The sequence below is a fragment of the Lycium barbarum genome, chromosome 1 (genome assembly GCF_019175385.1).
Source record: "Lycium barbarum isolate Lr01 chromosome 1, ASM1917538v2, whole genome shotgun sequence".
In the NCBI taxonomy this organism is placed as follows: Eukaryota; Viridiplantae; Streptophyta; class Magnoliopsida; order Solanales; family Solanaceae; genus Lycium; species Lycium barbarum.
In genome coordinates, this window is record NC_083337.1 from 2,068,074 (window position 1) to 2,086,903 (window position 18,830).

The 18,830-nt window shown below is 32.3% G+C and overlaps 1 protein-coding gene across 2 annotated transcripts; it reads left to right on the plus strand.

Moving 5' to 3' along the window:
• Window positions 1-14,333: 14,333 nt before the first annotated feature.
• On the plus strand, window positions 14,334-17,691 carry LOC132628749 (CBS domain-containing protein CBSX5). Of its 2 annotated transcripts, none has more exons than XM_060344517.1 (2): window positions 14,334-14,753; window positions 16,622-17,691. In XM_060344517.1, exons 1-2 carry the CDS (start codon window positions 14,425-14,427, stop codon window positions 17,493-17,495), a joined length of 1,203 nt encoding a protein of 400 aa, XP_060200500.1. In that variant the 5' UTR covers window positions 14,334-14,424; the 3' UTR covers window positions 17,496-17,691. The 2 variants fall into 2 exon arrangements, with proteins under 2 accessions (XP_060200500.1, XP_060200505.1); XM_060344522.1 differs by lacking the exon at window positions 14,334-14,753 and adding an exon at window positions 14,791-15,458.
• The last annotated feature ends 1,139 nt before the right edge of the window (window positions 17,692-18,830 follow it).

The following is an 18,830-nucleotide window of genomic DNA, read 5'->3' on the forward strand; positions in this document are numbered from 1 at the left end:
ACTTAAATTCGTCCAAATTGGTTGTTTTGGTTGTTATTGTTGGCCATTATTAGTATTATCATTAGCAAACCCATTTCTTCCATAACTTTATTTTTGAAAGAAAATCAAAATCAAAATCAAGAGACCAAAAATTGGTGAAAATGAAAAGAAAAGAATGATGAGAATGTAGAGAGAAAGAGGAATTTGTGAAGAAGAAGAAGAAGCGGGGTTGTGGGAGGGGGGGGGGGGGGGGGAGGGGGCTGGGGGGGGGGGGGGGGAGGGGCTGTGGAGTGGGAAGAAGACGGTGGGTGGGGTTGTGGAGTGGGAGGGGGATTGTGAAGAAGATGGTTTTTATTTTTATTTTATTTTTTACTTGTATAATGTTTATTTTATTTTTTAATTGTATAACCTTTATTTTATTTTTTAATTTATAATAATATATATATATATATATATATATATATGAGCGGGTCCACTTTTTTTGTTTTTCACTCTCTTAATTATTATTTTTTTGTTTTTTTTGCCACGTCAGCATTTGGGGTGGAAAATAATTGAAACGTAAATTGTTAAGGGAGGTAAATAAATAGAAGTTAAGTTTAGTTGCTAAAGTGAGTTTTCGTGTCAAGTTCAGGGGTTAAAACATGTCTTTTCTCTGAATGATATGCTCGTAACTCAATTCAACAATTTACTTTCATTGGCATCCCCTATGTATTCTCTGAAACTTTGGCCTGCTTATCTCACAGACTAATCTCACATGCGAAAAGTACGGTGTTTTCTCTTGGACACACATATAATTAGCTGTCTTAGTGCAGGCAGCTTTTTCTCTTTCATATGTGCCGTTATATATCTACTGATAAAACTTATTTGAATTCATGTTTGCATCAAATCAAATGTATAAATGCAAGCTAGCTAAGAAGACATGTGTTTTTCAGTCACACATGATATATTTGCCGATCATTTCGCAGGCATCTCGCATTTACGCCATCGTTTGACTGCCGCTCGATCACCCATTTCATTTTAATTACTTTCTTCGTTTCAATCTGTTTGTCTGATTTTAATTTGGCACGAAGTTTAAGAAAATATAGAAGACTTTTAAATCTTGAATTAAATATTATGGGGAAAGTTGGAAATAAAAAATTGCCAAAAAAGGAAAAAGTCATTTTTTTAATAGACAGAAAAGGCTAATATGACAAACAAATTAAAACAGAGGAAGTATTAATTTTCATGGTTAAATTCTAAATTGTAGCCCACGTGGCCCTTAATGAATTTGGTTTCATAAAATTAATATGTTAAATCCTATTGAATGTGGAAGTTAGTAACCGGTTTAAAACTTTTCCACTTTTACATGTTGATGAAATATATATGTACATAAAGTTTTAAAAACTCTCAACTATATAGGGCTTCTCTCTACCTAATTAGGACGTTTTTTCGTCAAGAGTGGTTTTGAAAGTAAGGAAAGAAAGAGAAGTTGGTTTTCCTCAAGATGCAAGATCAAGTGATTCCGCTGATTGAATTCAAAATTCTAATTTTGATCACTCGATCATGATGTATACCCTTTTCTCTACTTCATCTTTTCTGAATTTACATCCTATATATTTTAACAATAAGAATTGTTTTTGTTAAGTGAAGTATATGTTAGATAGTTTGCAATATATAGAGGTCTTAAATTGAACAGACACATCTGTTCGTGGAAGAGCATGACTATTTTGAAAACTCATCGCTCAAGTTCTACAAATATAAGGACTCTCTTGAAGTAGTGTAAGAAAAATTTGCAGGTATAAACATGGACTTTGATATATTTTAATTGGAATTGCTTGTATTTTTTCTCAATTGGTATACGAACAATATTTCTTTAAGAAAAGTCGATTTATTCTTGGATTACGTTTTGTATTTTTCTAACAAATGATGGTAACTCAAATATTCAACTAATTTACTCACTTTATTATACTCTTAAAATCACATGCTCCTATCCTCTGGCATCCCATACTCTCTGAAACTTTGGCCTGCTTATCTCACAGACTGATCTCCCATCACATGTGAAAAGTACGGCTTTTCTAGCCCTTAAGGCATACACAGAGACACTGTCTTAGTGCAGGCAATTTTTTCTCTTTCATATGTGCCGTTATCTGCTGATAAATATGTTGGTATTTGCAGAGGCGGAGCCAGGATTCGAAGCTTATGGGTTCGGGGTTCTAATTCTTTAAGTTACTGGGTTCTTAATTAACAATGTGTACATATTTGACAAAAAATTTAATACAAATATATGATTCGGACAAAAACTACTGGGTTCGGCCGAACCCACACCCGAAGGGCTGGCTCCGCCCCTGGGTATTTGGCATTTGCATCAAATATATATATATATATATGATAGATATTTATTTTTCATTCTCACATGCATTGATGCATGACATATTTGGACGATCACACCGTTGGCATCTCACTTTTAAATTGCGCTCCCCTTTGACTGCCGCTTGATCGCATTTCATTATAATTAGTAATTTTCATGATTAAATTGCTTGCTTTGATATAACACAAAAGATTTTTTACACTGTTAACTTAGTTGAAAAATAATTATAAACGATCTTTCATGGTAATTAAGTGGATTAGTAACCTAGCTAGCCAGAAAATAAAATATGTACTTGCTATACTAAGTTAAAACATTCCCGATTTCATCTCCCACATCAACCAATACAAAGAAGGTGTTGAAGTGGGGAGGAAAAGAAAATGGATTCATAGGGGGCGGATGGAGAAAGTAATTTATGGGTTGATTCGAACTCAGTAATTTTTGTTGAATCTTGTTAAACGGACTGTAGTAATATCTCGAATTTGAATTAATAATATTAAAATTCTGAATCCATCTGTGTCAATAGGCTTGTATTGGACCCAAGACGTAAGCTTTGCTGGAGTCGTCACCATAAGAAAGTATAGAAATCGCAACAAAATTTTTTATATTTGGCAATAACTTAGTTTTATTGTTGGCAAATGATTTTTTTGTTGCCAAAAAATTTAATTTTGTTGTCATAGTATTGATTATTGTTGCAAAAAGTACTTTTGGCAACAAACAAACAAAAAGTTGTTGCACGCTGTTGCAATAACAGCCGTTTGGAAAAGTTCATGCAACAAAATATTTTCTTTTGTTGACAAAAGTACTTTTTGCAACAATAATCAATCTATGACAACAAAAAAAAATTATTGTCAAATATAATTTTTCTTGTAATGCGTGAAAAGGAGTGGAATATGGTACTTTGGCCTAACTGGACCGGTTCACCTAATTGAGGAGCCCCTTATTCCGGGTGCTTATACCTAACTAAATAATTAATTTTATGAATCAACAAATCAAAGTAAAATGCATATCACTTCACTATGGTTAATTGTTAAACAGTGTATATGCAAAATATATGTCTAATATTTATTGGCTTGGTATTAACAATCGATACGAATAAGTTTTTAGCACTCTCATATCAAAAGAGCTCCTACATTTAATTTTTTCTTGCAATGTCAACATATCTCAAAAAGCAATTTTAGAAACGTTTTCTTTTTTCACCCAGTGTGCGTGTTAGTGTTTGATACTCATTTTAAATTTCCGATTAATTTGAATTCATAAAGCCTATTAAAGAAGAAATCGCTCTCTATCAAAAAGTTTTTGTACTCAAGATTCCATCTTGAAATTTCTGGTTAAAGGGTGATAATAATAAACTGGTATACCATTGCAATACTATAAAGTAGGGGTGTACATGGACCGGGTTGATTCAGATTTTTCAAATACCAAACCAAACCAAATGCGTCGGGTTTTTAAATTTATAAGTCAAACCAAACCAATAAAATTTGGGTTTTTCAACTTCGGATTTTCTTGGGTTATTCGTTTTTTTCCTAAAAAGTCTTCATACAAAACATATGACTTTTACTTAAAATATTTCTTCAGTCCTAGTAAAATATAACTATATAACTAAGGTATTTCTTAAGAAAATAACACAAAATGTGAGATGGGTGATGACATCGTATTAAAATATTCAACAAAAAAGATAACAAAATCGGTTAAAATAAGTATTGCTAATTAATAAGCCATAAATAAAATGACTTTAATCTAAATACTAAGTTATGCTAAAATAAGTATGGCTAATAAGTATTAATTACATGACAAAGAAAAAAATTAAGCTATATATTTTTACGCTAAACCAATTATGCAAAACTAAAGAATTGATATCCAACATAACTGTCATTCCTAGTGTTAGAATTGAATTTCCTTTGTTAGCATTAGTGTTAGAGTTGGTTTTGATTTGGACTTTATTTGAGTTACTAACATCCATGGGATATAAAACTTATTGGCATTCAAAATTCTAAATTCAGGCTTAAAATAAGATGATAAAAGACAAAAAAAACTATGAAAAAAATTTAGAAAATATTTACAAATTACATTACAAATAAATATTTTTATGTATAAAATATTTTAAAAATCAAATACACGTAATGTCGGGTCAGTTTGGTTCGGTTTGACTTTTTTTTTCTAAAACCGAACCAAATCATTTATGGTCAGGTTTTTTTTTTTCAACACCAAACCAAATTACTAATCGAATTTTTTTCTCGATTTGACTTGATTTATCGGTTTGGTGCGGTTTGTCGATTTGTTTTGTACACCCTGCGGGACAAAGACATGTGACTTTCGATCCTAATCATAACAGTACGACTTTACATCATGCCTGACGTTGCCCACCTTGACACAAATCAAGACAAATTAAGGAAATGAGCGATGACTAAGAGCCATCCAATTATTAATTAGCTGTTAAGAATAGTACCTTCACCACATGCTGCCATCACGAATCTGCTTGAGCAGCTTATATATAATTTTGGTTCTCTTTTATGGAATATGAACTATAAAATTGATAAGCTGTCGGCAGTATCTCAATTATTATAATACTTTTTTTTTGAACTAAAGAAGAATATGAAGATTGAAGGGCTCCCTCCAAATTCATAGGAAAGAAAAATGGAATTCACAAGCTCTAGCTCATTTTCCTATCCTTTTATCTGTTGAACACACAGTTAAAAGAAAAAGCTCCCTTTTAACCGTTTAGTTAAACTTTTAGATGAGACAATGACATATTTTAACATGATATTGTCCTGTATTCGAGGCTTAGCATCACATATTATCAAGAAAAAATTACACGTGTTTGGCTGATAAAAAAGGAAACAAGTACGCACGTGTGGGAGCACATTGAACACACAATTAAATATATAAAAATATGCTTTTGCTAACATGTTAAACTTTTAGATAAGATAGTCTCACACTGCAACATTACCCGATATCTAACGATCAATGGGTTAAAAATAAAGATTTACAAAAACATTAAAAATGAAGACGATCAACATTTTTTTAATATGTTTCTTTTTTTTTGTTTTGTTGTGCTAAAGGGGGTGAAGCTGAGATCCAAGTTACACACTTTTTGTCTTTTCAGTGTCATCACGATCCAAGCATAATAATGACAGGCCAATAACTTACGTTTTAATGCTATGAAAATTGCAACTTGTGTCATTCTTTATGCTATTGACATATTCTAAGAAAACAAAATATTGGAGAAAGAAAGAAAGGCGATATCATGTGATTGACGTGGACTAAATCTTGGATGCATAAAGTACAGCCAAAATGATGTTTAATACCAAAAAAGGGGGAACAAAAATTATTAAAAAATAGAAAGCTCAACAAATTGCTGACTAACCCTTCACCTACTGATCTCTGAATTAATGAAAAAAAAAATAGGTGGAATATATGAAGCTTCCAAGAATAGTATATATCTTATGTTTTCTGAGGCATAAACATGTTCTTGACAGACTCCTCATATTTGTTTTTAAAATTGATAGTCTATCTAGCACTACTCTTTTATGTTTGACTTAAACTAATAATCTTTGAATTTTCTTTGCACTATAGTAAAGGTCAGGGTGTAAAGGTCATGGTGGCTGAAATTAGCGTTTTAAAGCCAAATCAAAAGAAACCTTAAAATTATAATTATTTTACTAAATTCATATACTAATGAGATAAAAGGACTTTCTTCTTGATTTATGGACCAATTTAACGAGACAAAACTTAACTAGTTTAGGAAAATCGGATGAAACTGAAAAGTTAAATTATTCTTAGAAAGAAAAACAAGAAATAAGTACACGAAGAGGAAGCAAATCAAAATTGAAGAGGGAGATTAATGTACTAATAAATACTAAGAGAGAAGAAAATTTATCGTAAGTTACTTATTCGAACAATCTCAACCAAATCTTAAAAAAAAAAAAAAAAAAAAAAAAAAAAAAAAAAAAAAAAAACCATTATACTAATGATAATTATGTAAAAAGTATAGGGAAAACATCACTAAATACCCCTAAAATATAAAATATTTACTTGCCCATGCCCCTTCCCAAACTATTTTAGCTTCTACCCCCACTGACTGGAAATATTTACCCGACATATCCCTCGGCCAAATCTCTTTCTCCGTGATACCATCGCAGTATATTTATATATCACGACGGTATCATGAAGGACTAAGAAAAGGACTGAAACAATTCTCCATGATACTATGGCCATCTCAATATATTTATATACCAGGATGGTACCATGATCCTGAGGAGTGTCTCATTAAAGGACTGAAAAAGTCTTTCATGATACCATCACGGTATATGTATATAAGACGATGGTATCATAGAGTTTTTTTTTTTTTAGAAAAGTGTGTCATTTTTAATAAATGAATATGATCATTCACAATACTGTCTCAGTATATTTATATACCACGATGGTATCATGGAGAACTAAGAGAAGGACTGAAACATCTTTCATGATACTATCTCAGTATATTTATATATCATGATGGTATCATGGAGGACTAAGAGAAGGACTGAAACATCTTTCATGAAACCATCTCAGTATATTTATATACCATAATGGTATCATGGAGGACTAACAGAAGGACTGAAGCATCCTTCATGATTTCATCTTAGTATATTTATATATCATATTTGTATCATAACTGGGGAGCATCTCGGGTAAATATTTTTAATTTTTTCTTGGAATACGAAAGCAATGAGGGTATGGGCAGATAATTTTTGGTTTGAGGGGGCATGGGTCATGGGTCATCTTTCCCCTAAGTATATGCTTAGTACTTTGGGGCCTTCATCTTCGAGACTTAAAGCAATGGCTTCAATGACTTACCATCAAGCGCCTTGCCGGAAGCTCAATTAATGAGATTAATATATTGAGATTAATATATTGAGATTAATATATGTAAGAAATAATTCAACTAAAAAGGAATTCAATTACCATCTTGGATCAGTGTGGCCTCCCCCACACACGAAAAAAAAGAACGTTAAATCAGTGAAGGGGTGCTTCGTGCATTTATTCATATGAAAAAGCGCATGACATTACTGGGTGAAAGAGACCTTAAAGAGAGATATTCTAATAACAAAATAAAGTACGTAATTAAGGAAATAATGGATGCAATGCAACTCCAAGAGGCAAGAAGAAGATGCCTTGAATATTCTTCAAGTAGAATTATATATATTAATAATTATTTTATGGTTTAGATGATTAATCCTATATGCATAATTAGAAAAATTGCACCTATATGGCCTAGCTTAATTAATTTCATGAACCTGGTCACTTAAATTTAATTATTCCATTGTTTGATCTGATCTCATGACACACAAGCACATGATAATCATTTATTGACGTGGATTAATCATAATTATATCAGATAAACGCCTTACAAATTTTGATTTTGCATTATTTGAAGTTGCTCGATTAATCTTCCGTTATATTTTGCTTTGCATCCACCTATGTCTTTGCTTGTGTTATAAATCATCCCGTATTTGATCCAACTTGAGATATGTATACTCCATGTGTCAAAATTACTTCAAGAAAAAGTATCTAAATTTACCCCTATAGTTTTGACTATGATTTGAAATATCATAGATTGGGGCTCCATTAGCAGATAAAGGCGAAAACAAGACGTTAAAATTAATTAGACATGAGCTAGTATAACAAAGGACAAAGTTGCTTAATTTCAAACAATACAAAACTAATATTGATCAAGTAAGTGAATCTGTTCTTTTTCTCATGCCTGTCTTAATCGTTCCATTGCCATCTTTACCAACTCTTAATTAAAAAATCAACAAGAATATACTGCAAGTTGCACGAGAATTGGCCTACTAAAGAATTTTTAGCCAACATAATAGGAAAATGATATAATCTACAATCTTTTTATATTTTTTTAGTTTCCCTCAAAGAGATCAATCTACAGTCTTGTGAGATTAAGTAATAATTATAATATTTTACTGCCGTACTAAGCTTTCACTAATAGGCAGAATGAAAAAGACCCAAATAACGTGATCCTTGCAGGTGAAGCAAAGTACAACTCAAGTTATATACACAGATTCTGAAAATGAGAATATTATATATGTTCAAATTGATAGCGATTATCAAGATATTTAAGTAATTTTGATGTATGATACCATGTAAATTTATCGTTTTTATTACATTAGAAAGTCATGACGCTTATCAAGAGATTTACATGTAATTATCTAATAATTGACTTAACTATATACATATTATTGATATTTATACTGTCAATGCATATTATTTATATTTACATCTACTAACAAGCATATCGTGTAGGTCAATTCTCTCAGTTCCACATTACTTAGGACTCTTTGCAAAAGCATGAGATGGAAGGGGAAATGGCCAAATATTTGTGACACCATTGAAAGATTCAAACACCCTCTTAAGATCACTAAAGTTAAATGGTTGAGGCCACCATCTGGGAGGTTAAAGATTAACACTGATGGGAGCAGCGATTCTCACCAACAACAAGCGGGTATTGGTGGGGTTGTTAGAAATGGAAATGGAGATGTAATTATGGCCTTTGCCAAATCTCTCCATTTCTGTACTAACAATTTTGCTGAAACTCAGGCTTCTTCTTTTGGTCTGCATTGGTGTGCCTCTAAAAACTTTAACAATTTTATACTTGAGTTGGATTCTATGCTTGTGGTTAATTTTTTGCAGGATCTTGCTTCACCTCCCTGGGATCTATATGATGATATCCTGAAGATGAAGAGGATCCTGGACCAGTATCAAGTGACAGTCAAACACTGTTTCAGAGAAGGAAATTTCGTAACGGATGCTTTAGCCAAATATGGAGCTTCTCAAGACAGCATGCCTATAGCAGAAATCTTTAATGAAGCAAGAAGCATGCCGAAAGAGGCCTTTGGAGCTTACAAAATGGATAAAGCTCAAATGCCTAGTTTCAGGATAAGGAAAGCAAAGCTGAATCTTCAAGCTGATCGACAAGTTCCCTAGATTTAGTAGAGACCTCTTTTGCTAAATAACATCGCACCTTGTACAGATCAAGCCTAACCTTTCTCTTTTTGCCAACAAAATGTATAAGGTTGTGCGACATTTCTGTTTATAGTGGAGGCTTTGGTTATGTCCTCCTCCACAAAGTGTAACCTTTTGCGAGCTATATACATGCTGGGTTTTTTTCTTTTTAAAAAAAAAAAAAAAAAAAAACTCTTACGGACTCAAAACCTACTTAAGCCTTAAGATAATGAAGTTTATGGGAATATTTATATGGACCCTTTTTCTAAGAGAAGTCTCTAATATAAACTTTGTTTACTGCTCTGGTAAAAAAGTGTTATTTGTAATGATATACTTCATGCCCCAAACTAATAATTACTTTGTCTGTTCTTTTTTATCGTTCCAACATATATACATGTTCTTTATTTTTATTTTTAAATATTAGTAGATCCTTTTTTTTTAATTTACAGAGCAGTATTGGATAATATTTCTATTATTTATAAACGGTGAAGGAGGGGACGAATAATGCAATCATTTACTGTACTAAGAGCAATATCAATTGTAATGTACTATAACCTTGGACTAATCTCATTGGTCATTGAATTTGTTATGCTTTTTATGAAAACGTGTACTGTATTTCTGTCATTTCTATATCAATTGTACTATAAACTTAGATCAATCTCATTGGTCATTGAATTTGTTATGCATTTTTATGAAAACGTGTACTGTATTTCTGTCAATTACTGTACTAAGAGCAATATCAATTGTACTATCAACTGGACCAATTTGATTGGTTATTGAATTTGTTATGCATTTTTATGAAAATGGATACTTGGCCATATTACTAAAAATATATATCCAAATTAGTTGTTCATTTATAAAATTAAGATAAAATTAATTAAATCTTTCCCATCTTACCCTCTTCATTCCTTACTACTTGGCTACTGAATATTTATTCTCTTCTCATATATACACATATGCACTTCAATTTTAATTCTCTACCACATTTATTTTTTTCGTGCACTTTTACTTGTTCACTTTTGACTTTTCAATTTCTTTAAGAATTAACAAATGAAGTACTCCCTCCGCCCCATATTACTTTGCCACATTACTAAACTACTTTTTTATACCACGTGGACATACATCATAATACTGAATATTTATTCTCTTTTCATTTATACACGTATGCACTTCAATTTTAATTCTCCGACACATATTTATTTTCTCCGTGCACTCTTACTTGTTCGCTTTTGACTTTTCACGTTCTTTAAGAATTAATAAATGAAGTCTCCGTCTCATATTACTTGGCCATATTACTAAAAATATATGTCCAAATTACTTGTTCATTTATAAAACCAACATAAAATTAAGTAAATTTTTCCCATCTTACCCTCTCCGTCCCATATTACTTAGTCACATTACTAAAAATATACGTCCAAATTACTTGTTCATTTACAAAATCAAGATAAAACTAATCAAATCTTTACCATCTTACCCTTAGTAACAAATGTTCTTAAAAATAGTCAATTTTGATTAGAATGTATTTATTGGAAAGAGATAGGGGTAAGATAGGAAAATACATCTTTTATTTATGATTTCTTAAGGGACGTGCAAAAGGGAAAGTGACAAGTAATATGAGACGGTGAGACTATATAATTTACCATAATATTCATATTTATTGGTGTAAGTCTCAATAGCCTTGGAAAATGATTTAAAAATGAATAATTAATGTGAAGGGTAAAATTAATAATAAGAACAAAAATTTCTTTTTCTTGATATGTTAACATGGACAAGTAAAATTGAACGGAGAGAGTGACTTTTATCCCCGTTTTTCTTCTTTGTCAATACTTTAAACGTGACGAGAGGACGAACAATAGCAATGCAAATTTGTACCAAAAGTTATATAAATTGTACACTTTAATTAACCAACTACTTTTTAATCCCACTTGGACATATGTCATAGTACTGAGTCTTTATTCTCTTCTCATGTATACACGTATGCACTTCAATTTTAATTCTCCTACGCATATTTAATAGTTCTTAAAAAACATGAAAAGTCAAATGTGAACAAGTAAAAGTGCACGGAGGAAATAAATTTGTATAGGAGAATTAAAATTGAACTTCATAGCTCTATACATGAAAAGAGAATAAATATTCAGTAAGAACATGAAAAGTTAAAAGTAAACAAATAAAAGTGTGCGAAGAAAATAAATGTGTCGAATAATTAATATTGAAATGCATATGTTTATACACGGGAAGGGAAGAGACACAAGTTGAAGGAATATAGGTCAAAAGTGATTCGGAAATCTTAGTGAGAATGTAAGAGGAAATCAGTTGTTTCTCCACATAGACAAAAACGTAAACACGTGTTCCCATAAAAGTAAAATGGAAGGTTAATAACTTAATATTGAGCTATGATACATGTGTTTGTATTGGAAGAACAATGAAATTCAGTCACCCAATAAAATATGTAATCAAAATATTAATTTTTCTTCATATTCTTACTAATTTTTTTTACATTGATGAACAACTTTCATTGTCATGACAATGAAAAAAAAGTCCAACTCTTTTCATCTCAAAGACTTAATTTCATCATGCGTTTTTAATTTTTAAACTCCATTTTTTAATTACAATTAAATTGGTGGTACATAAAATACATTTTATATATATTACTATATATAATAATAATTAGGATATTTTTAAAAATTATTTTTAAAATACGAACCTTAAAATTGACTAATTAAAGTGAATAAACATGAATCTCATGCACGAGCATATATTGCTAGTTCCTTAATAAAGATGGCCTCCACCAGCATGGGTGCTACATTCGTACGTAATGTACATTAATAAAGATGGCCTCCACCAGCATGGGTGCTACATTCGTACGTAATGTACATTTAACTTGTACATTAGTGCTGAAAACGTGATAAAAGGATTACTACAAGATGTGACTCTATGTTACAATGATGAATGGCAATGCCAAAGTACCTTATGTTACTTTTTTCTATTTTGTTTTGACGTGGAGTTTGATATTTGTTTTGAGACAACAATTAATTCAGATTGAAGTCGCATACAAAAATTCTATTAAGGGTAGAGACATTCTATCTATTCCACAATATTTTTTTATGATTAAGCCCCTTGTGCAAGTTGGGACTCAACCACAATTATAAGAACCCTAATTTATTCAACTTTATTTTTTCATTTGGCGCACTATGTCTCTGCTTGATTTGAGCCGATGGTTAATTCGAATTCATTATACTAGGTATGTTATTGTTGATTAATTCGGATTCACATCATATTAGTATTTTTTTTTCATTTTCAGTGCTTGAACCTAAAATCTTCTATTAAGGGTAGAAAAATCACGTCTATCCAACTACAACTCAATCATGTAATGGAAGAACAAATTAAAGTTCAAAAGATCGATACATGTGGCGAATGAAACATAGTTTGAAAGAAGAAGATGATGGGGGTGATGAAAAGTTGTTCACATTTATTGTCCAACTTATAGACTATCTGTTGCAGAAAAAAAAATTAACATACAAAATTGACAAAACTTTTTTGTCCAATTTATATATCGACAAAAGTTCTTCAGATTCTTTGTCCAATTTATGTACAACCTCGATCAGTGTACAGTCTATGTTAATATGGACCAGATTAATTTCGATACTTCCTATACTTAGGTCCATTTGGTTTTTGAAAGTTTTTTTTTCAAACAGAAATTACATCCAATGATCTTAAAAATTAGTGATCTTAAACTTTTGACTTATTGCCCAAAGGGCAGATCAAAAGTCATAATTTTTACCTTAGTGACAAAACTTGTTAAACTTATAGTTTTGCCTATAGGACAAATGAAATTAAAAATTCAAAATCACTCACCTCCAACTTCATTCTCGTAAATCACCCCATAAAGCAGCTCTTTGCAATAACAAAATGGTGAAAGCGCATGGATAACCGATTTTGGAAGCCATTTAAGCCGTAATCCAAATTTATAAAATCATATAAGTTTAATCACTTCAAAATCAACTTTCGACATACACAATTGAAATTGTAAAATTCAGCACAAATAAAATTTGGATGATGTTTGAAATACTTCTTGTGCAAGCAAGCATCTGCATCAAAGGTTTAGGTTGCCAAGATTAAAGTTCCTACATATCATCGAAGTTTGAGTTGCCAAGACAAAACTTTCATCTTATGTGTCTTAAGTTAAGTTTAAAGTCTCAAACTTTAAATATGTATTGTCTGAAGTTTCAGAATATATTTTTGAAATTGAGAATAGTCTTTCTAAAGTTTAAACTATCCAGCTCATTCTTATCAATGCTTTTCTAATAACTCCAAGTCATCTTTTATATTCGGAATTCAATATTCACTTTTTCAACATTGTAACAATGATAGTAAACTTTTTAAGTTTAATTTACTCCCTAAAATCTTATACTCCATATGAAGTTATTGGAATCATTTCTTTAATGGTAAGTGAATTCCGAAAACCAAATACTTCATCCGTCTCAAATTTTTTGTCATGATTACTAAGTATAGTTATCTCAAATTATTTATCGTTTTAGAAGTTCAAGGCATTATTAATTACTTTTTCTCCATTTTATTCATGATATAATTTTGTCATTACTGGAGATAACACATAAATAGAATAAATATGTAATGGACAGAGATTATAACTTAGACATAAATAAGATTAAAGTAGATCAAATACTCCTTTTAATTAATTTTTTTAAGGGACGTATAAAATAAAAAAGCGGCAAATAATTTGAGACACAAGAAATACTTAATAAACCAAAATTTCAAGTCTCAAAAAATACATAAAACAACAAAATTGTCCTTCCCACTTCCCCCACCAAAAAAAAAAAAAAAAAAAAATCCTAAACGTGCTTACTCTACTCCTACACTTACTCCCCCCCCCCCCCCCCCCGCAAGCAAACCAACCCCACCCACCCACCCCCAACTCCTAGGGGGTTAACGTGTCATCCCCTCCTTTATAAATCAGCACACTTCCACTCTCACAATGCTACTATCACTTCTCAAATTCTCCAACAAAACTCAAAAAAATCTCAAAACACCTCTCTTTGCATTTGATTCATTTCTCAACAAAACATTTGTGTGTTTTTTCTTGCATGGCAGCTCATCTTTTAGCTCATGAGGTAGCTGACCTATGCCTTGGAAAGCCACCTCTTAAGTCTCTCTCTGTTACTTCAACAATTGGTGAAGCTTTAGCTTCACTCAAATTTTGTGAAGAAAATTGCATTAGTGTTTGGGATTGTGATCATTTCAAGAATGTTGATCAAGATTGTATCTGTGTTGGGAAAATTTGCATGGTTGATATAATATGTTTTCTTTGTAAAAAAGAGAATGTTAATTCTCCTTCTTTGGCTTTGAAGTCACCTGTTACTGTGTTGTTACCTAAAGATACTGTTCTTGTAAGGCATGTTCAACCATCTACAAGGTAAAAAAATTGAATCTTCTTGTGTTGTTTTGCAATGGTTGTTAAATTCTTGAATTTTTCTTATGTGGGGTTCTTTCAATTGTTCTTGTTTGGCTCTTAATTTCACTCAAATGTTGTGAAGAAAATTGTACTAGTGTTTGGGATGTGATCATTTCAAGAATGTTGATCAAGATTGTATTTGTGTTGGGAAAATTTGCATGGTTGATATAATCTGTTTTCTTTGTAAAAAGGAGAGTGTTATTTCTCCTTCTTTGGCTTTGAAGTCACCTGTTACTGTGTTGTTGCCTAAAGATACTGTTGTTGTTAGGCATGTGCAACCATCTACAAGGTAAAAATATTGAGTTTTTTTGTGTTGTTGTGCAATTTTTTCATGTGGAGTTGTTCCACTGTGTCAAGTTCTTGAAATTTGCTTAGTTTTCTTATGTGGGGTTCTTTCAAATCTTGTGAAGAAAATTGTATTAGTGTTTGGGATTGTGACCATTTCAAGAATGTTGATCAAGATTGTATCTGTGTTGGGAAAATTTGCATGGTTGATATAATATGTTTTCTTTGTAAAAAAGAGAATGTTTGTTATCATTGTCAAAAAAAAAAAAAAAAAAAAGAGAGAGAGAATGATAATTCTCCATCTTTGGCTCTGAAATCACCTGTTACTGTGTTGTTGCCTAAAGATTCTGTTCTTGTTAGGCATGTGCAACCATCTACAAGGTAAAAAGATTGACTTTTTTGTGTTGTTGTGCAATTTTTCCAAGTGGAGTTCTTTCATTGTGTAAAATTCTTGAATTTTCTTATGTGGGGTTCTTTCAATTGTTCTTGTTTGGATCTTAGCTTCATTTCCAACCCTCTACAAGGTGAAAAAAAATTGAGTCTTTTTATATTTTTGTGCAATGTATGTTGATGGTTTATGTGGGGTTCTTCCATTGTGTCAAATTCTTGAATTTTCTTATGTGGGGTTCTTTCAATTGTTCTTGTTTGAATCTTAGCTTCATCTGCAACTCTCTATAAGGTAAAAGTTTGAGTCTTTTTTATATTTTTGTCCAATGTTTGTTAATGGTTTATGTGGGGTTCTTACATTTTGTCAAATTCTTGAATTTGCTTAGTATTTCTTATGTGGGGTTCTGTCAATTGTTCTGTGTTGGTTCTTAGCTTCAAATTCAACCCTCTACAGGGTAAAAAAATTAATTCTTTCATGTTCAATTGTAAAATGGTGTTTTTTTTTTGTGAATCTTCATAAAAGTTTGATCTTTTGGAGATGAGTGCAATGTTTGTTAATGGGGGTCTTCCATTGTATCAGATTCTTGAATTTTCCGTTTGTCTTATGTGGGGTTGTTTTTATTGTTCTTGTTTGGCTCTTAGCTTCATTTACTCTCTTGAATTTCTCCACCTCAGATATCAATTTTGAAGATTCTGGGGGTAGAGGAATCAAGGATCCAAGAATTTGTAAGTAATGGAAGTGTCTCTCATTTTGTCAAATTCTTGAATTTACCTTTTTTTCTTAAGTGGGGGTTCTTTTCATTGTTCTTGTTTGACTCTGAGCTTCATTTACTCTGTTGAATTTCTTCAGATCAAATCTCCATTTTGTAAAGGAATTCAAAGATCCAAGAATTAATTTTTAGAATTGAACATCAAGACTTCCCTTTTATCTACTTTTCTTGAATCTTTTTACTGGTTTATGAACTCTTCCCTTTTTTACATATGTTTTCACATTTCCAAAATTCTTGATAGATTGTAGAGTTTAGGGAGCTGTACTTTTGAAATCATTGATTATGCTTACATATCTCAATTTGGCATTATAGTATCCCAATTAGTGAAAGATTGCATTTCTTCACATTCCATTAATTGATTTCTGTATTTGTTTTCTTCTTTTGCAGCTTACTAGAAGCCATTGATCTCATCCTACAAGGAGCTCAAAACCTTGTGGTTCCTATAGAGACCAGATTTAGTGGCAGCTCAAGAAGGAAATTGCTTCAGAAATCTTCTTCAACAAAGATTTGTAATACTCTCCACAATGGCCGCGAATTCTGCTGGCTAACTCAAGAAGACGTCATTAGATATTTCCTAAGCTCAATTGGGCTTTTTTCACCCCTTCCAACAGCTTCAATCGACGCCCTCGGCATCATTAGCACCGAGTTTTTATCGGTCGGGTATGACTCCAGTGCATCGTCCGCCACTGAGGCCATTTCCCGATCCCTCGTGGATCAGACATCCGTGGCGATTGTGGATGAGGATGGCATTCTGATAGGAGAGATATCGCCTTTCACGCTCGCTTATTGCGGTGAGACTGTGGCTGCAGCAATCACGACCCTCACAGCTGGTGAACTCATGGCCTACATTGATTGTGGGGGCCCACCGGAGGACATTTTGAGGGTCGTGAAGGAGAGGTTGAAGGAAAGGAATCTTGAAGGAATGTTGGAGGAATTCGAGATTGATCCCTCAGATATCTCCTCCAACTCATCGTTATCCGATGAAGAGTTGCCTTCCCCGACCTCCTCGAGGTCTTCATCGGGGGGAAGGTACAATAAGTCTAGTAGCTATTCAGCAAGGATGGTAAGGAGGGCAGAAGCGATCGTGTGTTATCGGGGAAGTTCTCTCGTGGCGGTTATGGTTCAAGCCATCGCTCATCGTGTCAACTATGTGTGGGTGATTGAAGAGGATTGTAGTGTTGTGGGCATTGTGACATTTGCTAACATGTTAGAAGTTTTTAGAGATCAATTGGAGTCGATGATGTTAGGACATTTTGATTAATAGTAGTACTTCTCTTGAGATATCAAGATGATGATGAGGCAATATGATCTTGTGAATATGAGAATGTACCTCTCTTTTTTACTTTTTTTTTTCTTTTTCTTCTTTTTGAACTTTGTGTAACCTGTGACTTTGTAAAATCATGGTACTATTTTGTTACTTTCAGTATCAATCTCCTGTTTTAGGAAATATAAAAGTATTGCTTTTGAGCTTTTTGTGCTACTGCTATCTACTACTCCTATAGTCCTATTAGGTTTAATAAAGGAGCAAGAGAAGTGGACAGGTAGCAATAAAGAAAGGCCCATCCCAAAGGAACCCCACTTCAGCCTATATTTGGGGTCATCTTAGGACCCGTTTAGCCATGAAAATTATTTACTTTTTTCCGGAACCAGCATGTGGCTATGAAGTTGTATTTGGAATTTGAAAAACACCAAAAAACTTGTTTTCATTTTTTTTTTCATTTTTTTCACTTTTAATACATTCAAACAACCAAATATTTTTTGTAAAAACTATAATCAAACACAACTTCAACTCCAACTTCAAAATACCAAATAAAGCGACAATTATTTGGTTTTCATAGCCAAACGCCTACTTAATGTCTAGTATTTGGACAAGTAAGATTTTTTTATATAATATGGTTACAGAACCCATTTGTCCGATTTGGAGTGATATAATTCATTCCACCACAACTTAGTAAAGGAAACATTTCTTATCAGAATTTTTTATTTTTATTTTTAAGTCGAAACCTCTTATTAAGAAAGAAATGGTTACATTCATTTTTAGTATAATTTACTGATTTGATTAATTTAGGTCATTTTTTTGCACGGATTGCCCTTCTTTTGGGGTGGTTTTTAAATTTTGCCCCTCATATTTGTGTTCTTTAAGTTTTGCTCTTCGCTTGGATACCTGAGGTTCTGGGTTCGAACCCCCGCTCAGGCATAAAATAAAAAGTAATTTCGCAAGGCAGGGCTGGGGGAGTGTTTGCCGGATCCGGTATACAATCCTTAAGGTAAAACTAAAGTTATGACGGAGGGGGCAGACTTTGCTTTAAGACATATATTTTATTTTTTTTACTTTTCAAGGCAAACTTTTAATTATGTCTTAAGAAAAAGTTCCGCCTTATGGGACATACTTTTAGTTATGCCTTAACTAAAAGTGTGCCCCATAAAATATAACTAAAAGTATGCCCATAAGGCGGAACTTTTCATTAAGGAAAAATTCTGCCTTATGAGGCATACTTTTGGTTATGCCTTAATTAAAAGTCTGCCCCATAAGGCATAGTTCCTTATGGAAAAGTTTTGCTCCATAAGGCATAACTAAAACTATGCCTTGAGGAAA

Excerpts from the sequence above, each read along its gene's own strand:
- LOC132628749 (XM_060344517.1), top strand. The coding sequence starts at position 14,425 with ATGGCAGCTCATCTTTTAGCTCATGAGGTAGCTGACCTATGCCTTGGA. Across the intron at positions 14,754-16,621 it reads CATGTTCAACCATCTACAAG|CTTACTAGAAGCCATTGATC; the intron begins GTAAAAAAATTG and ends CTTCTTTTGCAG.